This window comes from Camelus dromedarius, chromosome 18 (genome assembly GCF_036321535.1).
Source record: "Camelus dromedarius isolate mCamDro1 chromosome 18, mCamDro1.pat, whole genome shotgun sequence".
Taxonomy (NCBI): Eukaryota; Metazoa; Chordata; class Mammalia; order Artiodactyla; family Camelidae; genus Camelus; species Camelus dromedarius.
Genome location: NC_087453.1, coordinates 28,593,710 through 28,613,455, shown reverse-complemented (window position 1 = coordinate 28,613,455; position 19,746 = coordinate 28,593,710). Strand labels below are relative to the sequence as shown.

The 19,746-nt window shown below is 42.5% G+C and overlaps 1 protein-coding gene across 2 annotated transcripts in view; it reads right to left on the bottom strand.

Annotated features, from left to right (window-relative positions):
* The window catches only part of PLCB4 (phospholipase C beta 4), a 356,606-nt gene that overhangs the window by 18,256 nt on the left and 318,604 nt on the right, over positions 1-19,746 (bottom strand). For both annotated transcript variants that reach the window (XM_064475875.1, XM_064475874.1), the window contains 4 exons: positions 16,198-16,286; positions 14,458-14,608; positions 8,200-8,249; positions 7,987-8,052 (listed from right to left, as the gene is read on the bottom strand). In XM_064475875.1, the coding sequence (XP_064331945.1) occupies positions 7,987-8,052; positions 8,200-8,249; positions 14,458-14,608; positions 16,198-16,286 (356 nt within the window). The remainder of the gene's footprint in view (positions 1-7,986; positions 8,053-8,199; positions 8,250-14,457; positions 14,609-16,197; positions 16,287-19,746) is intronic.

The following is a 19,746-nucleotide window of genomic DNA, read 5'->3' as shown; positions in this document are numbered from 1 at the left end:
AAATCCCTCATAGATCCAGTCATGAGGGTACTTATCAATGTTTGTGCCTTTTTCTGTTAAAAACACATTTCAGTCACAGCCTCTGCACTGGGTTAAGGATGTGGACAGTCTCAGGTCTTGGACAAGACACTTACCCTCTCAGTCTGTTCATCTTTCTAATTGGGATCATGACACCTAGCATTGTTATGATTAAAAGTAAATATAAATTAAATCATATTTCAAATGCCTGTTGCACCTTATTTGAAATATAGTGACACACAAACCTACTTATATTATTCAATACTCACAACAACACACAGAGTGACCAGGTAGAAGGAAGAACAACCAGAGAGATTAGATCAATAAACCTTTCCTCCAAGCTTCACTTACTGCACAGGAATAGATTCACACGCCGATGTATCCTTATTTAAATGGATTTAGCTGCCCTTGCATTGTCGTGGGATAAAAAGAAACACTAAAAGGCCCTACGACTAGCCTTCCTGCTAAGATGTGGGAGTCATCGTGCCTGTCTCGCACATACATTAATTTTCCTGGACAAACAAATCAGGGGCTCTCTGCAAGTCTAGAATAAACCATTTTTAGAGGTGCCATGTTCCTGTGTCTCTTGCAAATATCACTGAAAGGAAGGCGGAGAAGGCTGTTTCTTTAAATAGTCTAGCGCAGCACAAGGAGAAAAAGAGGCTTTGAGGATCGGAGGTAAGCTGACACAAGATTATTGCTTAAGGAAGTGTTCTGGTGAACCTGATTAACCCAATTAGACATAAGGAATGAGGCTGTTAGTACATAAAGGTATTCATGATGGGTTCAGGTACTGAATATTACGCTCTTCAAGGGCAAGGAAACTTTTTTTTTTTCTGCCAGTACAGGGCTCAAAGCTTGGTACAAAGCAGATTTGATACATATTTGTTGCATGAATAAGACAATTTGCAGTGGAAACCAGCAGGAGGGCTTGGATCCCAGTCCCCGCAACGTAATTACTACCCCAGTGGCCTTGTGTAACGCATGCAGTTCTTTCCAGGCTTCAATTTCTTCATTAGAAAACTGAACAAGATCACTTTGCTCAGCCTAATTCATGGTTCTGAGCTGCAAGTCACCTGATGTATACAGAAATAATTTGGAAAACTAGAAGCATCTTGAATTAAGATGATTACAATGAACAAATACAAGGAACAAGAAAGCTCCCCTTGAAACGTGATCCCTGTGTCTCTCTCTGCGCTCAAAACTCCACCCCTGGGTTGTAGGCAGCAAGTACTGAAGTGTTTTGGGATAATCTGTTTCCCAGACATCACTTCATCTTTCAAAAAGGAATGGGGGTCCTAATGACCGATTGTCGCGTGACAGGGGTCGAGCCTCAGCTTTCTGTTGTATAAACTGAAGGAGCCAGGAAATGACCTCTAAGCTTATTTTAACTTAAAAAAAAAATCTACCAATGATTTCATTCTTTCTGTACATTTATTCCTCCCAAATGTTCCAGTTAAGATCGACTTTTAAGTCAACACACTTCATTTTGGTACTCTTGACCTGAATGAAGTACAGCTTTTGGCAGGATCTGTCTGCTTCTTACTGAATTTGAGAGTAAATTCAGCTTCTTTGAGGGAAACATTTATGGGCGTGGATCATCACACCACGGATGCTGCTGAAACACCTGGGTCAATCGTGTTTGTTCAGCACACAACTCTGGGATCACCGGTAAGCTGCCTTTGAGGGTGCTTGCTCTGTCTCTGCCCCTTTCTACCTCGTAACAGGTGGTAGGTCGGCTCCTGACTTCTTATCGAAAACTACAGTTGATGAGTTTAACAGCAGTCTTGGTGTTATCAGCAAAACTGCATAGCAAAGAGCAAATTTTCCATAAGCAGCTTTGCCGAAATGCCAAATTTTGGTTGGTTTCTCAGGCATTTTATTTGACTCTTCCAGTGGCGATGTTGCAACCTGGTGGCCTAAGAGATGCATCTAGTTGTTTTTGTTGTTGTTTTTTGTTTTTTCCCTGCCTACTTGGTGTTTCAATGGAAGATTAAATTAGTGGTCCATATTAAAGAAGAGGAAATTCATATAAGATTTCAGATTCTGTGGTTCTCCTTTAGAGAATGAAGCTGGCCCACAGACTCTCAAGGCACCAATGGTGGGAACGGAGTCTGACTTGCCCTTTGGATGGGAATGGGGGCTCTCTGTTTTCCAAACCTGGCCAACTTCCCTCATTGACTTTTACCTCATTTGAGTTGGAATTCCTCTTCTAATGTGTTATTGGGGATATTCACCCAAAGCTGGCTTTAAATTTTTTGGCTCCAAGGATCTGACCACACCTGACAGTTGAAAACCACACCAGCTGTTAACGAAAGCATCCCTGCTGAGCCCTGCGCTGGAGTGGGCTCGCTGTTCATCAGTGCTGCTCTTTCCTTGTCTCATCTAATGGACACTTGCAAACCATTCCACAAGTTTCTATTTCAAATCGAAGAGGTGGTTCTAGAAAGTGAGAGACAAGTACAACTGCCAGCTGCGTTCAGAGGGTCAAAAGCAACTGAGCACTGCCGGTCTCCAAAATCTAGGCATGTCCGCTAGCACCCTGATCTCATTTGGGGCTCAAATGGTCATTCCTCCCATCTTTTCTTCTCACTATCCTAACAGCAGAGCTCACACCTACTTCAATGGTTCTCTTTTGTAAATGGTAGATCCTCAGATACACACCACTATTCCTTCTCCAATGTGCAGCCAACCTTCAAGTTTGGAAATAGGCTCTCTCACGGACCATGGATTTCTTAAGCCACTAGGTTAAGTGAACCACATTCTGTTTCCCTTTAGGTCTGAGAAGTGGCATGATTTACCCAGGCTGATATGGTAAAGATGAGAATACCTTACAGTCACTGAACACGGACTAGGTCCTGGGCTTTGCTCTTAGCTGCCATGTACCACAGCTGACCCATGGGTGCGACGGCTGGGAAGGCGCAGCTCAGACCACCTTCCTTCCTTGATAGGTTATTTTATAACCTAATTTGGGGTGGCAAACCTTAGCCTCATATTAGGGGGCTTCATAACCGTTAAAAAGGGTTATATGAATATTGTCTCAAAGAAAGACTAGAGAAAAATTCTCATGATTGCTTAACAACAGGGACAACAAGGCAATACTTGTCGTTTAAGGAGGCCCGCTCTGCCTCTTGCAGGCAATTTGTGGGGTTTCCAGTAAGGGGCTGAGGGACAGTAAAGAGTGCTGAATAATCCTAAATAAACGGTTTTCAAAGTTTAGTGTGCACAGGAGAAGAGCTTATTTAAAATGTATTCCCTAGACTTCTCCTTGGAAATTATAACTACGTCTCCAATGGGCACAAAAATATGCATTTTTATGAAGCCTCTTGGCCCAAGGATCACATGTTGAAAAACCAGTCCCAAAGGAAGCCAGGATATTTGTGCCCTGAAGACTCACAATTCCTCCTGAAACTCTTAAATTAAGACCATCAAGAAGTAGATATGTGAAAAAGAATATGAAAAGGAATATATGCAGGTGTATGTATGACCAAAACGTTATGCTGTACACCAGAAATTGACACAACATGGTAAACTGACTATACTTCAATTTAAAAGATGTGTGGGAATAAAAACTAATGTTGGAAAACTTAGAGGCAACCCAGTACAGTGAATAAGAGCTTGAGTTCTGGAGTCAGACAGAATTTTGATTCAAATCCTGGCTCCACCATTTAAAAACAAGGTGACTGAGTCAAGCTTTGTTTAAATGTAAATTATCTCATCTGGCAAGTGATTGGAAGACTGTTTGCAAAAAGGACCACAATTATTTCCCTCTCTGTATTCAACTTCCTTTGCAATATGACTTTGTTGCTCCTCCTGCCAAGAGGTGGAGTCCTCATCCCTTGAACGTGGGCCAGCCTTATGATTAGCAGTAGCCAAGAGAAGGAGGTGGACGTGATGGTGTGCCAGTTCTGAGCTGAGGCCTCGAGAAATTTTACGTGCTTCTGCCTGTTCTCTTGGGACCCCTGCCATGTGAACAAGCCTGGACTAACCTGCTGAAGATGAGAGACCACATAAAGCAGAGAGAAAAGGGCTCAGCAGAAGCCTTCCTAAGTTAGCCAGTAAGTACCCCCACATCTGCCCACCACCTGCCAAAGTGGTAGTGACAGCAGATGCACAAGTGAACCTAGATGAGACCAGAAGAATCATCCAGCTGAACTCAGCCCAAACTGCTGACCCACAGAATTGTGAGATAAATAAATGGTGGTTGTTTTAAGTCACTAAATTTGAGGATATTTGTTACCCAGCAGAAGCTAACTGAGACAAGTTAATATATAATTATAGCACCCTTTTCTATAATTGTTATAAGACTAAGAATAAATGCTTAAGTAAACCTCAATATATATTAGCTAGTCTTCCCATTTTAAAAGTATTGACAGATAGAAGAATTAATATTAGGGCAAACAAGATCAAACGGTATTCAGGCACAAAGTGTGTCCAGTGGGAACAGATTCGCTACATCCTCCAACCTCCTAGACCAGTTTTTATTTTTTTCAGTTTTGAAGACAAGTGTGCTAGCTGAGTAGACCTCACTATCTATTAGGCAAGAAAATATTCATATAGACCCTTAATCTTAGAATTTGGCTCAGATGAGACAGTGGAAAATATTAGGGAACTACCATAGATGGCAAAATTACAGAAAGTTAATAGAGAGGAAAGTCTAGCTATTTGATAATAATTATTTGCAAAGCCCTTGGACAGTTCAAGTAGAGGAAAAGCACTTCACTATAACCACCATTAATGAGTTACACTGCTCTGGGCATGGGACTCACTTCCGTGAATTTCATTTTATTCATGTCTAAAATGTGGATGGCACCATTCAGGTTTCTGGGATGCCGTGAGCATTTTAAGAATGTATATAAAATGTGCAACCTGGCCATATAACTCAGGGGTTAGAGCACTGGTCTTGTAAAATGTGTAACACAAAAGAGGCACAAAATAAGTGTCAGCTTTATATAGTAGTAGTAGTTCTATATAAAAAGACTATAGAACTCAGAGTTTGTAAATTATACTGTCAAAGGAGGCTGAATAGAAAAGTGGGTCCCCTGTGTATTTAATGTGGGAGAAGGAATTCATTCATAAGCTTATAATCATGTTTGTGACTTGAACTTCTGAAGTACACGAGGATACAGACTATAAGCCATGAAATGCATTTGTCTGCTCAGAAATGCTTCCAAAAGGCGTTCTGAAAAGCAACAGGCAAGCACCGCCTATTTCAGTGTGCAGTTTTGCTCTGTTACTCGACCTAAGGAATTTTGAAAGCTCCCTCCAAAAAAATGTACACTAAAGCTGTTGTGAAAATCCATACAAATTTAGATGGTAGGATTTAGGGAGATTTAAAAATTTCCTTTTAAGCTTTGGTTCTCTTATAATGTGGGGCTCCAGGAAGCTTGAGGTTGTTGCTGCAAATGAAGGCAACTTGGATTCTTTCAGTCATATTGGATTTACTAGTTACTAAATATTAGTATTTCCTTGCCAACAAGCATAAAGAAAATGGAAGGAATGCAGCTCAATGCCATCAGAGGTGGCCAGGAAGAGCTTTCCAAGCTACCTCTCAGTTGTCTCATGGGAAAATAATACTTCACTTGCCATTGACTGAATGTTTGTGCTCCTTCCCGCTCCAAATTCACATGTGGAAGTCCGGATCCTCAATGCATAGGGAGGTGGCAACTCTGGGAGGTGGCTAGGTCAAGAGGGTGAGGCCCTCACGAATGGGATTAGTGCCCTTATGAGAAGAGACAGGAAGGACAGGAACGCTCTCCACACCACGTGAGGAGCTGTAAGAAGGAGATCGGCTGCACACCAGGACGGAAGCCCTCATCAGACCTGCTGCACCTGGACCTTGGACTTCCAGCCTCCAGAACTGCGAGAAAGAAATCAGCGTTTCAGCCAGCAGCTCCGTGCTGATCTGTCACGGCAGCCCAAGTGACTAAGACACCAGCTTTGCCACTTTTCTGATTACACAGATGGCCCTGTTAACCGATCTGAGGCAGTCTGAATGCAAAGGTTCAGACAAGGGAATCAGCAGACTCCTCTGCTCAGTGTTTCACAGGGCAAGTTCTAAAGACTCAGGGAGCATCCTTCCTTAGCAGCTGTGCAGGTAACCAGCATATTGACGTTGTCCAATGTAGACAGAGATTTACATAATGTCCCGTGTGCTGCCACTGCCTTTGATGCAATGAGGGTGCCTATTTACTTACTGAAGCATCCAATATCCTCCACAGAGTACTGCAGTAAGAGTATGGGTTCCAGACTCAGGACAAGTTGGGTTCTAACACTGGCTCTGTTACTCTCTAATGCTGGGGCATTACTGAAATTGCTTAACGTCTCTGATGTTACCTTCCAACATGCGCAAGATGGGGACTTGGAATCTGCCTTACAGGGTGGAGAGTGTCAGATGAGGTGGTAACTGTAACGTGTTGAGCACAGCATCCGGAAGATACGTGGCATGCAAAAATTCTAGATGGTATTATTATTCTTATTATCAGACACAGTATATTTCCTGGTCATGCCTCAAGAAAGTATTAAATGAGTGTGAGGCCAAAATGTTTACATTTTCAAGCAGCCCAAAGGCCACTGAGAAACCTGCCTCAATGACACAGACCCAGTTTAAATGTAAGGAAAATCTGGTGGGAGATGCCTTGCCGTAGGGGTACCAGCTCCACTCCTAATAACTAAAGTCACTGAAGGTGCATTCTCATTTCCTTTTCTCTCCCTTTTCTGTTCCCTTTCCATATCCCAGGTTGTTGCCAATGACCAACAGAACTGAAATCACCACTTTAGCTCTGTCTCCAATAGTCCCACACTTAGAAAAATCTGTGGCAAGCTTTCCATACGAGCAGTGAAAGGAACTGCATTGCATAAAATTGAAAATTCGAGCAGTCTTTAAAGTGATTCCTGTACCAGCAAATCCAATAATGCAGGGAATATTACTAGGTCAGGAAGAAGCCACATTTCTCAAAGGAGCACAAACTATCAAAGAAATGACAGTGTTCCCGGCCATGCTCCCTGTATCTTAGCATCTGGAGTGAGTCAGGGGTACATCACTCAAGTCCAGCTCTGCAGGCCACACCTTGTTTTGAGGATTGGGTCAGGGCTTAAGGAAGTGAGAACACAAGATTAAAAGAACTCAGAAGTCCTTTTGAGCTAGGGCATTATATTTTTCTTACTCTCCTTGCCCTCAGTTAAGGAAGAGAACACATTTAGACTTCCAGCAGCAGCAGCTGTTGGGGTACATCTTAGAAAGGAACGAGGGATCATGTTTTTCTCCTTTTGTTGTGAGGGGAGACTCAAAAGCAGGTGGGGTCTAAGAATCGGGAAGTTTTTCAACCTACGTGAGAGTTCCTGGGGCCACCTCCTGCTGTCCTCTTAAATTTGCAACCAACTTATAAATTTCTCATGATCACTGTTCAAAAGACCTCTTCTTATGAGTAAGAAGGAACAACCGCTATTTTTCAGAACAAGGCCACCAAGCAGAGTTTACATATGGGGGAAAAGTGAGAAGAGGTCTCTCTCCACGTGCCCTGGGTGAGAAGTTTGGGGCTGGCCAGCACCTCCATCCACACACTGTGTGTGGGAAACTATTTGCCAGTGACCCAGTGAATGTCAATACCTAAAGGCCAAGACTGTGAGCTGGTTTTCAATAGTCAGGCGATGGCCCACTAGTTCAGATAAAGTCATATTACTGAGCAATTTTTAAATGCACTAAGCTTTACGATGCCTTTGAAATAACTGTTCAAAATGAAGATCTCAAATCAGTGACGACCAATTCCAAATGGATTCTATTTTCAAATTTCATTTCTAACCAATTAAAAAGAAGGTTCTGCTGCCCAGTTGGCTGGTATGTTATTCTGGTTGTGAATAACACACACAGTAGCCTGAGGCTTCCATCCAAGAGCTAAAAGGAAAAAACACACAAGCCAGCAAACAAAACTACACACCCATATTGCTTACACATACAAAACTCTGTACCTTTGCATGTTTCTTCTTTAAAGAATTTAGCTCCTTCTGTTGTTTCTTTAAATGTTTCAAGTAAGCCTGTGGGGGGTAGGGGGAACAAACAGAATCCAAAATAAGTTTTTCTGTAGCATTACCGCAATGATTTACAGTTGAGAGGCAAAATTATGCCGGTTTTACCCATCTGCAGAACACAAGAGTGTTGGCAAAATGACAGAGAAATTTTACCTTCATCTGCTTTAAATCTTCTATCCTCACCTGCGGGATCAGCTCAATACCTGAAACAAAAAGGCACCGTGTATATGAAAAATTAGAAAGAATAAGTGATCGTATCAAACTCACAAATTCTGAAATCTCACCTAAGGCGCCAAAGCAGCTTTACATATAAAGTTACGGATATCAACATCTTAAGTTTCCTATTACAGAGCAATTAACTAGACACTCAACTGAAATGCTTAGTGTCTTAGGTCAGGTTCCCTACAAGCAGAGCCCGAGAAGGGGATGTGTGTGAACATGATTTATTGAGGGAAGGCTCTCAGGAGAAACCCCTAAGGGGAGTGAGAGAAGCAGGACAGAGGAAGAAATCTGAGTGTATTTCTAGCTGAAATCTAGCCCCAGTCTGATCCTACAGGAAGCTCTTTAGCGTGAATGACCCTCCGGTGTTGTTCTACCTTGAGGTAAGGAGACTAGCCTTCTGTAACTCCGTATCAAGTCAGCTGAGGGGGTCAGAGGTGTTAACAAAACCTTCCAGACATCTCCAGGCAAGAGAACTCCCATGGTCTGAGGGCAACATTAGGGAGAAAAGTGTTGCTGGGATTTGCAGTCAGCCAGGACTTGTAGCAGCGGAGGGATGGGGAACCAACCCCACAAAGGAGATCTGAGATCTGACCAGGCACAACAGCATCTATTACAGTCACTTTTATCTTTGTATTTGAAGGTGTAGCTACTAACTACCAACTCTGTTCCCAGCTTCATCGTTATCAAAGAACCAAGCATTTTTGCAGCCTCTTTCTTTTACTAAGTTTAATTTTAGCATTTACGTGATACACTACTGAGCACGGGAATGCCTCCAACATACGGAAAATCACGAAGTCAAACCACTGTATGACAGGATGCTGTCATGAGGCCCAAGAGTCATACACTAAGTCGTCCTGCTGTTGGAGTGATGTAAGGCCAGGTGTCGTCATGGCAACCACAGTTGTAGGCGGATCCCCAAACACGCCCTGTTTGACTGAGGATTTTCATCTCAGGCAGACACAGTGCAGGTGCACTCTGTACTAGAATTGATTTCTGTTAGAATCCCGAAGGCTAGGTATGAGATATTCAAGAAAGATAGGCATCAAGTTCCAGGCTCTTGCTTTTCAGTTTTATTGATTTTAAGGAGATGTGTGAGGGTGGGAAGGCTGGGAAAAAAGGAGAGTCGTGGCTAAGGGAAATCTGTCTTCTGACCTGAAACAATTTATGGCACAGGGGTCAGGGGAACACGTGGCTATTAGTCTCTGATCTCTTGAGTCTGACATCACAAGCTAATTCTCTGTTTTACTGCAGGACAGGGGAGTGGATCCTGGCATGGCTAAGAGCTCCCTACCTTTGGGTCTCTATTCTCCCATCTGTAAGTCTGTAAAATGAACATACAGGACTGGGGGGTGGGGAGCATGTCAGGTCCTCTGGAGATCTGACAAATACTAAGAGTTTGACCCAGTCTGATGAGACTCTTTTTTGGTCTTGGTTCTACAAAATCTCAATTAACAGGACCCTAGGAAAACATAAACCTCCCTCAAGCCTCTGGTTTTTTTGGAGAAAGACACAAATACCTTGTAAAAATGTTAGTTCCTATGAATGATTTAGTTGGGAAAAAACTGCACTGTATAGAACAGGAGTTGGTACATGCGTGGTTCCATCTATACACCTAGAGCAGCTTGTCCAAGAAGACTTTTGATGAGAGTGGATATGCTCAATCCATGCATGGTCCAACATGTGGCCACGAGCCTCACGCAGCTCTTGAGAACCTGAGATGTGGCCAGTGCACCTGAGGAACTCTCAAGTTTTAATTTTTAAGCTTAAATAGCCACATGTGGCCCCTTTCCCCAAGCCTTGAATCTGGGCTTGGCCAAGGACTTGCTTTGTTCAAACGTATGCAGTAGAAAAGACAATGTGCCAGTTCTCAGCCTAGGACTCAAGGTGTCTTGCTTACTACTATTCTCCATCTTAGAAACCTCCCACTGCCATGTGAACAAGCCCAGGTTGGCCTCCTGGAAGATGAGAGTCCACATGGAAGAGAGCCCACTTGTCCAGCCAACGTCATCTTAGCTCAACCTAAGGCCTAAACATGTGAATGAGCACCGGCAAGATCAGCAGTGTTACCATGACCAGAAAAACCATGTAGACAACCTCATGAGCAGTAATAAATGCTTATTTTTAAAAGTCACTGATTCTTGGAGTTGCTCGTTATACAGCAATACCCAACTGATACAGTCACTTATACCTCAGACTCTCCAATCTGTTTGGTCTTACACCACAACAATCTTAAGCTTGGGACCCCCTAAACTTCACATATTGTCCGTATCTGTTGCTTGACTTCTCAGTACTGCTAAAAAAGCAGTGAGATCAAGCTACATTGACTTAATTCGTGTCACAGCCTGCACCTGGTGACTATGTGCTGCACAGCAGACTTTCTTCTTACTTCTTATGGATTTTCCTATTCCAGCCAGGGGCTATTCCAAAGTTTTTCTTTACTCTTATTCTTCAGTTCTGTCCCCACTTTTCTCAGCAGAGGGCCACCTATCCAATGTCCCAGATCAGATGGAATCTATCTGTGGTGCCCTGTAATATTGGTCAGAATTTTCTTCCCATTTCATCAAGAGGTAGAATCTATTTCTCTACTCCTTGAATATGAGTTAACCTTGTGACTTGCTTCAGCCAGTGGGACACTAGCAAAAGCTGGAAAAGGGCCATTTTGTGTGTGCCCTTTAAGTGGACACATAGGGGATGTCCTGTGTGTCCCAGCAGTACACTCCCTTCCTGTCACCCAAAGGTCAGGGACCAGCCGGTCCCAGGGTAGGTTCCGGCCTGCCTTTGTGGACTCGGTTCTGCAGGCTGTGGGATTGTAGTTTTCTTGCTTCTGCTGTCTGCCCACTGGTGGATAAGGCTGGTCCAGAGACTTGTGCAGGCTTCCTGGTGGGAGGGATGGTGCCTGCCACTGCTGGGTTGAGCTGGGTCCTGGCCCTCTGGTGGGCAGGGCCTTATATAAGAGTGTGTTTAGAGGCAGCTGTGAGCTGGGGAAGTCTATAGGCAGCTTGTCTGCTGATGGGTGGGGCTGTGTTCCCACACAGTTAGTTGCCTGGCCTTAGGCATCCCAGCATCCTATAAGCTGTCTGGTGAAGCCAGGTCTTCCTTGGTGCCAATGACCCAAGAAAGATGTCAGCCTGCAGGTGAGTTCAGGCAGATAAATACTCCCTAGTATATCTGCCACCAGTTTTAATGTCCCCAGGATGAGCCACAGCCACCTGCTGCCTCCCCAAGAGACCCTCCAAGACCAGCAGGTAGGTCTGGACCAGGCTCCTATGAAGTTACTGCTTTTGCCCTTGGTCCCGGTGTGCGTGAGATTTTGTGTGTGCCCTTTAAGAGTGAAGTCCCTATTTCCCCCAGTCCTGTGGGGCTCCCGCAATTAAGCCCTGTTGACCTTCAAAGCCTCTTCAAAGGCTCCTCTTTCCGATTTCTGACCCCTGGAGAGCCTGACGTGGGGCTCAGAACTCTCACCCTGTGGGAGAAGCCCTGTAAGATAGTTATTCTCTAGTTAGGGGGTTGCCCACCCGAAGGGTGTGGGATTTGATCACATCACGAGTGTGCCCCTCCCACAGTCTCATTGTGGTTCGTTCTTTATGCCTTTAGTTGTAGAAGCTCTTTTTTGGTCGGTTCCAGTCTTTTTAACTGATGGTTGTTCAGCAGTTAGTTGTGGTTTTGGGGTGCTCGTGAGAGGAGGTGAGCCCCAGGTCCTTCTGCTCCACCATCTTGGCCTAAACTGAGTCTCCTGGGAGAAGAGGCTTCCTCTTCCTGCCAAGTAACTCTCAGAGACTGTCTCTCCGTGTCTCTCTCCCTTCTCCCTCCCCTTGACCTCCCGCGGCTCAGCTCTTGCATGTTTCTCCCCAGATGTATCATCAACAGCTTGAACTCAATGATGCCCAGGACCAGAAGCATCTTACCGTTCCTCCCCCGACTTCTCTACTTCGCTCAATGGCGCCTTCTATCTCTGTGACCTGTGCTTGAAGTCCCTGAGTTACCCCCGAGCCGCCTTCTCTCTAAGACCCATATTCCAGCCACCAGCTTATTTCCATCTTTCCTTTCCTCCCTCCTTTCGCTCTGAGTCCTTACTTCCAGCCTAATCTAGGCCCTCCTCGCCATTAGTATGGGTGGTTCCTTCCTCAGCCATTTACTTCCTAAGAGAAAAGACTGACAGATCCTTACTAGGCATGTTCCAGGGACACACTGGACAATGGAGACATGGTCGTGCTGCAATACCCCTTTCTCTGGTTGTTATCATATTACATAAATATAAGTGAATAACCATATAATCTAAATATAATGTGACGGGTGTTAAGCAAAGGCAAAAATACCACAGTTCTTACCTGGCCTTTAGCACTTACTCCCTCCTTTCAATGAGTACTTCAGCCAAGACTGTAAAGTCTTCTTGAGAAACCCTCTGATTGTCATCCCCGGCTGCTTTCCCAGGCGGTCCCAGAACCCCTCTCAGATCAGGCTCACCCAGGCCCTCTTCCGACCCCTACGTGGCTTCTCTCCTCTCTAGGCGGCTCCTCCACCTTCTCTCCTGTTCCCGTCAGATCTAGGTTTCAAGGCCCAGCTCAGTTAGGGTCTCATCCTTAAGTCTCCTCTGAGCCCTGGCTTGGAAGGGGCCCCATCCCTCCCACTTCTGAGAAGTCCGCTCTCACTAACACTGCCTGGCCGTGGCGAGGAAGCCTGTCCCTCCTCACTGCTCTGGCCACGTTGAGGTCCCTGAAGGTAGGAAGGCGTTTTTTTGTAGAACCTTGTCCTGCCACTTAGAGTAGGCTTCTAAGTCTGAGCAAAAGGCCGACATGAAACATGGTGTAGACCCTCTTCCTTGGGGCGTCTGTCGAGGGGACGAGAGAAAGTGAGAGATTTTTTCAGTGGCCCTTCTGGTGCTGCCTCATTTGGAACCGGGGCTGAGACAGTTCTCAACACAGCTTGGTCCCTTCTAGAACTAGGATCACTTCTGTCCTCTGTAAACTGGTGACACTGCTTTTTCAGGCCACTTAACTCACTGTAATTACTAATGTCTTTATGTGCTGGGGGGCATGAAACAAGGACTTAAAACAAAAACTCTCCTATTTTCCACTGTCTACCTCTGAGTGGCTGAAGCTAAGAATGACCAGTGCTGTACGGAACGCCCAAATCCTGTGTCATTTCTTTGCTCCATGTTCTTCCCAGGAACATACAGCTGCAGGCAAAGTATAATTTGGGCTTCTTTTGTGCAGTCTCATTCTCTAATTTGTTTCACAAAGCTCCGCGCACACTTAATTTCCTGCTAAATTGCTATGCTGCTCTGGTTTGGGAAAGCCTGTCATTTCTCACCTTAAACCGCAGCACTGTGTGTACTTAAGTACAACAGACAACTTGATTTTCTTACACAAAGGGTGCTGAATTCATGTATAAATGGGATACATAAATATATACTGAGTAAAAAACCATTACGAAAAAGAGAAGTTCTTTTCAAAGAAAGAAGAGCGAGTTTAGTAAGTGATTCATGGTCAAGGAGGATATTTAAAGTATTTAATCCTCGCTATGGGATGGGTACCATCCAATCAGAATGGATGCCTGGACAGTAAGAATGGAAGCCAACTTTAAACAACCAGGACAGTGGCTCTCCTACACACAGGATGAATATTGGCACACGGGACACAATTCTTTGTGATGGCACCTCCTGGAGTCTTTTGTTTCATCTACAGGAAACTGCATAGAACTGGCCTTCACGTGCCCATCTGATAATTTTACAAATAAATAATCATGGATGCTAACTATCCAGTGATGGGGGGAAATTATCAATAAGGGAACCTAGAATGTCAGGATAATCATGATTCTGTTGGTTCACGAGCCCACTGCCCAAGCCGATGGTGGTATCTGGAGGAGAATGGGGATGAATAAACTAAGTTCACTGTGTGAATGTTTTTTTCATAAAGGACACAGAATGTAAACATTTCTGAAACTATGGATATTGTACGCAGTTTAACTACGGTGCAGGGGGTCTAGCAGATGAAACACAAATCCTGACTCCCTGTTAAACCCTCAGGGAAATCCAGTAGTTTGACCCACAAGAAAACATGTTGCTCTCGAGTCTTACGGAGCCATGAAAATTGACGAAGTTAACAATTCTAAATACCTGCAAAAAAGACTCTTTAGGAAGAGTCTAAAAACTTCCGGAACAGACAAGGAGCCCAAACAGCTCTCCTTTACCTTTCTTGGCTTCCAGGCCGGCCCCCAGGGCGGCCGTGGTGGTCGGCCTGAGCTCGGAGCTGCTCTGGGGGGTCACGTTGGCCTTGGCTGTGTTGGCTTTGCCTTTCTTGTCGTTCTTTGACGTGTCACTGGGCACATCGGCGATGTCACTCTGGAGCAGAAATGTTTATAGTGACCCAAGTTAGTGCCGTGTCGAGGTCAAATGTCCCGCACACTCTCCCTTTTACTGAATTCCATCTGGGCCAATCAGTTCTCCCTGTCCACATCCTAGCCTTTCCTCAGTGCCTCTGTCCCTGGGAAGGATAAACATTACATGGTTTTCTCAGGCTTGAGGCCAAGGATGAAGCCAAGGAAAGAAGATGCAGCTCCTTTACAAGCAGGGTGTACCTTCTCTTTTTCCAGCTACTGGAAAGATTGCTGTTTCCATTCTGAACTGAGGAGTGTGGTAAAGGGAGCTTTAAAAACAGAAACAAACACCACAGCTGTGCACTGGAAATGGAGAAGGTTGGATGCAAGACTGGTTAAAAAAAAATGAAGAAATGATAGTAAATGCCAGTTTCATTAATTCACTGGAGTAGGCTAGTTGGTATTTCAGTGTACCAGAAAAGCATCCTACATTTTAAGGGTTTCTAAAAGCATCATGAATGTTCTCCATTCCACTTCTAATGGGGCAAGGGTCCGCAGATCTGAGGTTGAGCCATGGTCAGGAAGTGGGTCACATTTTATTACATGTGCTACACTCACATAGACCTTTGTTGAATTGATAAGTTCACTTTCAAAAGCCATTTCTGAACTTGTTACACTAATTTATTACTGTAGCTTGCTGTTTTTTTATTCATTTAAACATAGCTTTATTGAGATAGAATTCATATACAGTACAATTTATTCACTGAAAGTACACAATTCAATAGTTTTAACAAGTTCACAGGGTTGTTACCATTATGATGCTTTAATTCGTAGAACATTTTCATCCCTCACAAAAGAAACCCAGACCCATTCATAGCTACTCCTCACTCCCTGCGGCCCCTAGAAAACACAATTTCACTTTCTGTCTCTATAGATCTCCCTATTTAGGACTTTAGTGGAATCATATGATACATGGTCTTTTTTTATGGATTTCTTTCACTTAGTATGTTCCTGAAATTCATTCATTTTGTAGTATTTATCTAGTTTTCTTCTTTTTATTGCTGAATAACATAACAGTAGACATTGTATTCCTTCTATTTATAAATACTTTTATTTTCTATCTGTTTTGTTTATTCAGTCATCAGTTTTTTTAATTGAAGTATAATCAGTTATAATGTGTCCGTTTCTGTTGTACAGCATAATGTCCCAGTCATGCATATATATACATACATCCATTTCATATTCTTTTTCATTAAAGGTTATAACAAGATATTGAACATAGTTCCCTGTGCTCTACAGAAGAAATCTGTTTTTTATCTGTTTTTATATATAGTGGTTAGCATTTACAAATCTCAAACTCCCAAATTTACCCTTTCCTACCCCCATTCCCCCAGTAACCGTAAGATTGTTTACTGCGCCTGTGTGTCAGTTTCAGTTTTGTAGATGAGTTCATTAGTGTCTTTTTCCTTTTTTTTTTTTTAAGACTCCACATATGAGTGATATCATATGGTATTTTTCTTTCTGTTTCTAGCTTACTTCACTTGCTTTTGTAATCACTACTAGACAACCACACTTCCCCAACCCTGCTGTCTTTAACTGACCATCGTTACTTACCGTTTCAATGCCCATAGCTCTCATTTGGTCTGCTCTCTTTTCCGTAATGGAAAGAAATTTCTTTGGATCTGATAAAGCATCCACGATATCTGGGGGGAAAAAATCACTGGGCTGTTAATTCTCTGTTTTACTGAAAATATCTAAGAAAATTCAGCTAATAAATGATTCATAACCTTGGACCCCTGTTGTGCCTTCTGTTAAGGATGCTCTCCTAGGACACACGCTCAGAAAAGCACAGCTAGTTGCTGAAAACAAGAAATAAGTAAAGGCTAGAGTGAAAAGGTCAGATCATTTCCTTAGTTTCCCTTTATTTTTTCCCCAAATGAAGACGACAATGAGGCAGGGCAAGCTACGTGCATTGCCTTGGGGTCTGACCATTTACTTGTGCAACTTTGAGCAAGTGATGACCGTTGGCAGCCTCAGTATCTCCGGAGGAAAATTAGAACTGATACAAACCACCCTGCAGGGGCACTGTGAGCATTCAATGAGGTGAAAAAGTACTTGGAGCCTAGGAGATGCCACCAGCAGCAAATCTTATTTTTAGATACAGAAGGTTAATGCATATTCAAAGCCAATTTTGGTTCCATAAAGTGAAATATTTCTCCAGTGTTTCCTCAGCTCTAACTTGCGCTTAAAATTTTCATCTTTTATATAACATCGTTTGAAGAGTTCCAGATACTTTCAAACAGAATTTCATACAATTTTGCATAATTTATCAATAATTATTCTCATTACCTTAAAACAGTACATAATTTACAAATTTAAAAAAGTTGTATGTTTGTAAGTTTCCCCCTAGCAGAATCACCCTCCTAATATCATGTATAGGATAGTTTTTCTCAGGTAACTTCTTCTCTTTTACAATGGAAAATAATATATCACATGAGAAACATTAAAATATATAAAATGAAAAGTAAACATTGCCTCCCCTGCCAGTCGCACACTACAGTTATCCATCTCCTGTGTCCTATTTTTTAAAACTCCAAATGGGTTCATAGTTTTCTGCGCCTGTTTTTTGTTTAACTTCATGTATCTTGAAAACACTTCCCTATCAGCAACATAGATCTCCTACAGTTTTTAAAGGGCTACTTAAATATTCCATTTTCTGATTAGCCGTAATTTCCTTAAATAGTTTCTTCCTGATAGAATGTTCCCTTACTTCCAGTTCATTGCCGTGATAAACAGCAGCGCAGTGAACGTCTTTGAACATGTCATAGCGTACTTTTGCATATGTCCACAGGATAACTTCCTGGAAGTCAGAAGGACGGGCAAAGGTATTTGTCTTTTTGTGAGTCCTCACCAAATTGCCCTTCTGGGAAGCTGTATCAATTTATTCTCTTATCAGGGTAGATGAGAAGGTTTGTTTCTACATTTTACTCATAGTCCCTTAGACATCTTCGACTTCTAATGGAGAATTTGGACAAAATAGCCCTTAAAACTTGCTCAGGAAAAATCACAGGTAACGATTTTTGGAAGTTAATATTCTAGAAATGCATTGGTCTATTTTAACTCTTACAAAAATTTTCAAACATACACAAAGTAAAATAAAAGTAAAATAACCCCCATATGCTGATGATGAAGACCCAACAATTAGGAGCAGTTCGCTGCACTTCCTTTCTCTACTCTTCCTTTTTCCTTTCTCTCTTCTCTCTGTTAAAATATTGTCTCATCACAAGGAAAAGAGTTTTTTTTGTTTGTTTGTTTCTTTAACTTTGTATCTATATGAGATGATGGATGTTCACAAAACTTAATGTGATAATCATTTCATGAGGTATGTAAGTCAAATCATTAAGCTGTCCACCTTAAACTTATCCAGTGCTGTATGTCAATTATATGTTTGTAAACCCAGAAGAAAAAAAAATGATATAGTCTGCTTTTAAAATGTATTAGTAGGTTATATTTGTATAGTTTTGAAAATTATTTTTAGTGAGTGGATAATGTTTTATTGAATTTATGTACCAAACTACTCCACACTGCTAGCTGATGAACTTTCAATTTTGCTACAAAAGATGACTTTGCAAGGAGTATCTTAGCGCAAAAGATGATTTCTTCATCATTTTTAGTCAGAAAATCAGCAGCCCAGATACATAATATAACAACTTATATGTCTGATGGGCATTCCTAACAAAATTTGTTCCTAATAAGTTTTCAAATATTTATGGAAGGATATTCAGTGGAAGAAATGAGTATCAAGAAAATAAAGCAGAATTAAGAAAGTGCAGTGGATTGAATGGTGTCTCTCCAATTTATGCCTGACCAGAATCTCAGAATGTGACCTTAGTTAACGACTGCGATGAGACCATTCTGGATTAGGGCTCCTAAATCCAATGAATAGTAGCTTTGTAAAAAGAGGAGACGGCATACAGAGACAGGGAAGAAAGGACACGTGATGACAGATGCAGACTGAAGTGTCACAGCTACAAGGCAAGGACCTCGGGGCTGCTGGGAAGACGAAAAGAAGGATTTTCCCAAGAGCCTCCAGAGGGAGCATGGCACTGCGGACTCCCTGAGTTGAAACTGCTAGTTTCCAGAACTGTGAGAGGATAAATTTCCATTGTTTCAACTCTACCAGTCTGTGGTAAATGACTGGGAAATAAAAATTCTGCTACTTAAATTCTTGGATATACATCTTTCATATAATATCATATGCTTAAACACACAAAGCAGGTTTATCATCGTAAGAAGGATCAATCAGCCTCCAGACCTCCCAAGGTCCTGGCGTGGTTCCATCTTGAGGGAACCGCATTTGAATCCCAGGGGTATTCTTCCTGTTGACTTGACAATGTCTTGTTCTCAGCCTCGAGGGCTGATTCTACACAATCCTGACCTAGAATATATGTTCTATATTTTGTAACGTAGTTACAGAGCCTTCTGTAAACTAGGTCACATATTGTTTTGTATTACATGGACAAGCTGACTGAGAGGTTCCTGTCACCATCTGCTGTGGGATTATGTAGAAGTAGCCTCAATTATACATCCAAATAAGATGCTGCAGATTTATCCATCATTTAAAAAAATACTGTTACTTAAATCTATCCTCAATTGCCAATATTAACAATCCTAAAAAACTGCTGGGAAGTTATGTCCTCAGATCCTGAAATTCTGTCTTATCATTGGAGTTTTAATGAGCTGTCTTATTTGCAGTTACACTTTCACTTTAAAAAATTTACTCTATGCAATATAATAAAATACAATAATAAATACAATATAACGTTCTTGGCCAAGTGGCAACAAGATTACACAAAGTATAAATGAGGCTTGTTCAAATTAAATCACATGGGGGAAAAAAGGAGATGAAAAAAGGCCTAAATGCCTTGGACAAAGCTTTGGTTAGCAGGTTATTTTAAACAGGTGCTTCACTGCTGGCCATTCTGGACAGTGAATTAGATACTCCTAGGACATGTAATTTTGCCATGTGGTGGCAGGTGCTCATTCTGCAGAGGGTGGCAACTGCACAGTTGGGACAGTTTCACCAAGATTATTCGACCAAGGGCAAAAGGCTCAGGATTAGAGCCCAAGCCTGTCCTGGCCTTTTTTTCTATTATAACTCAG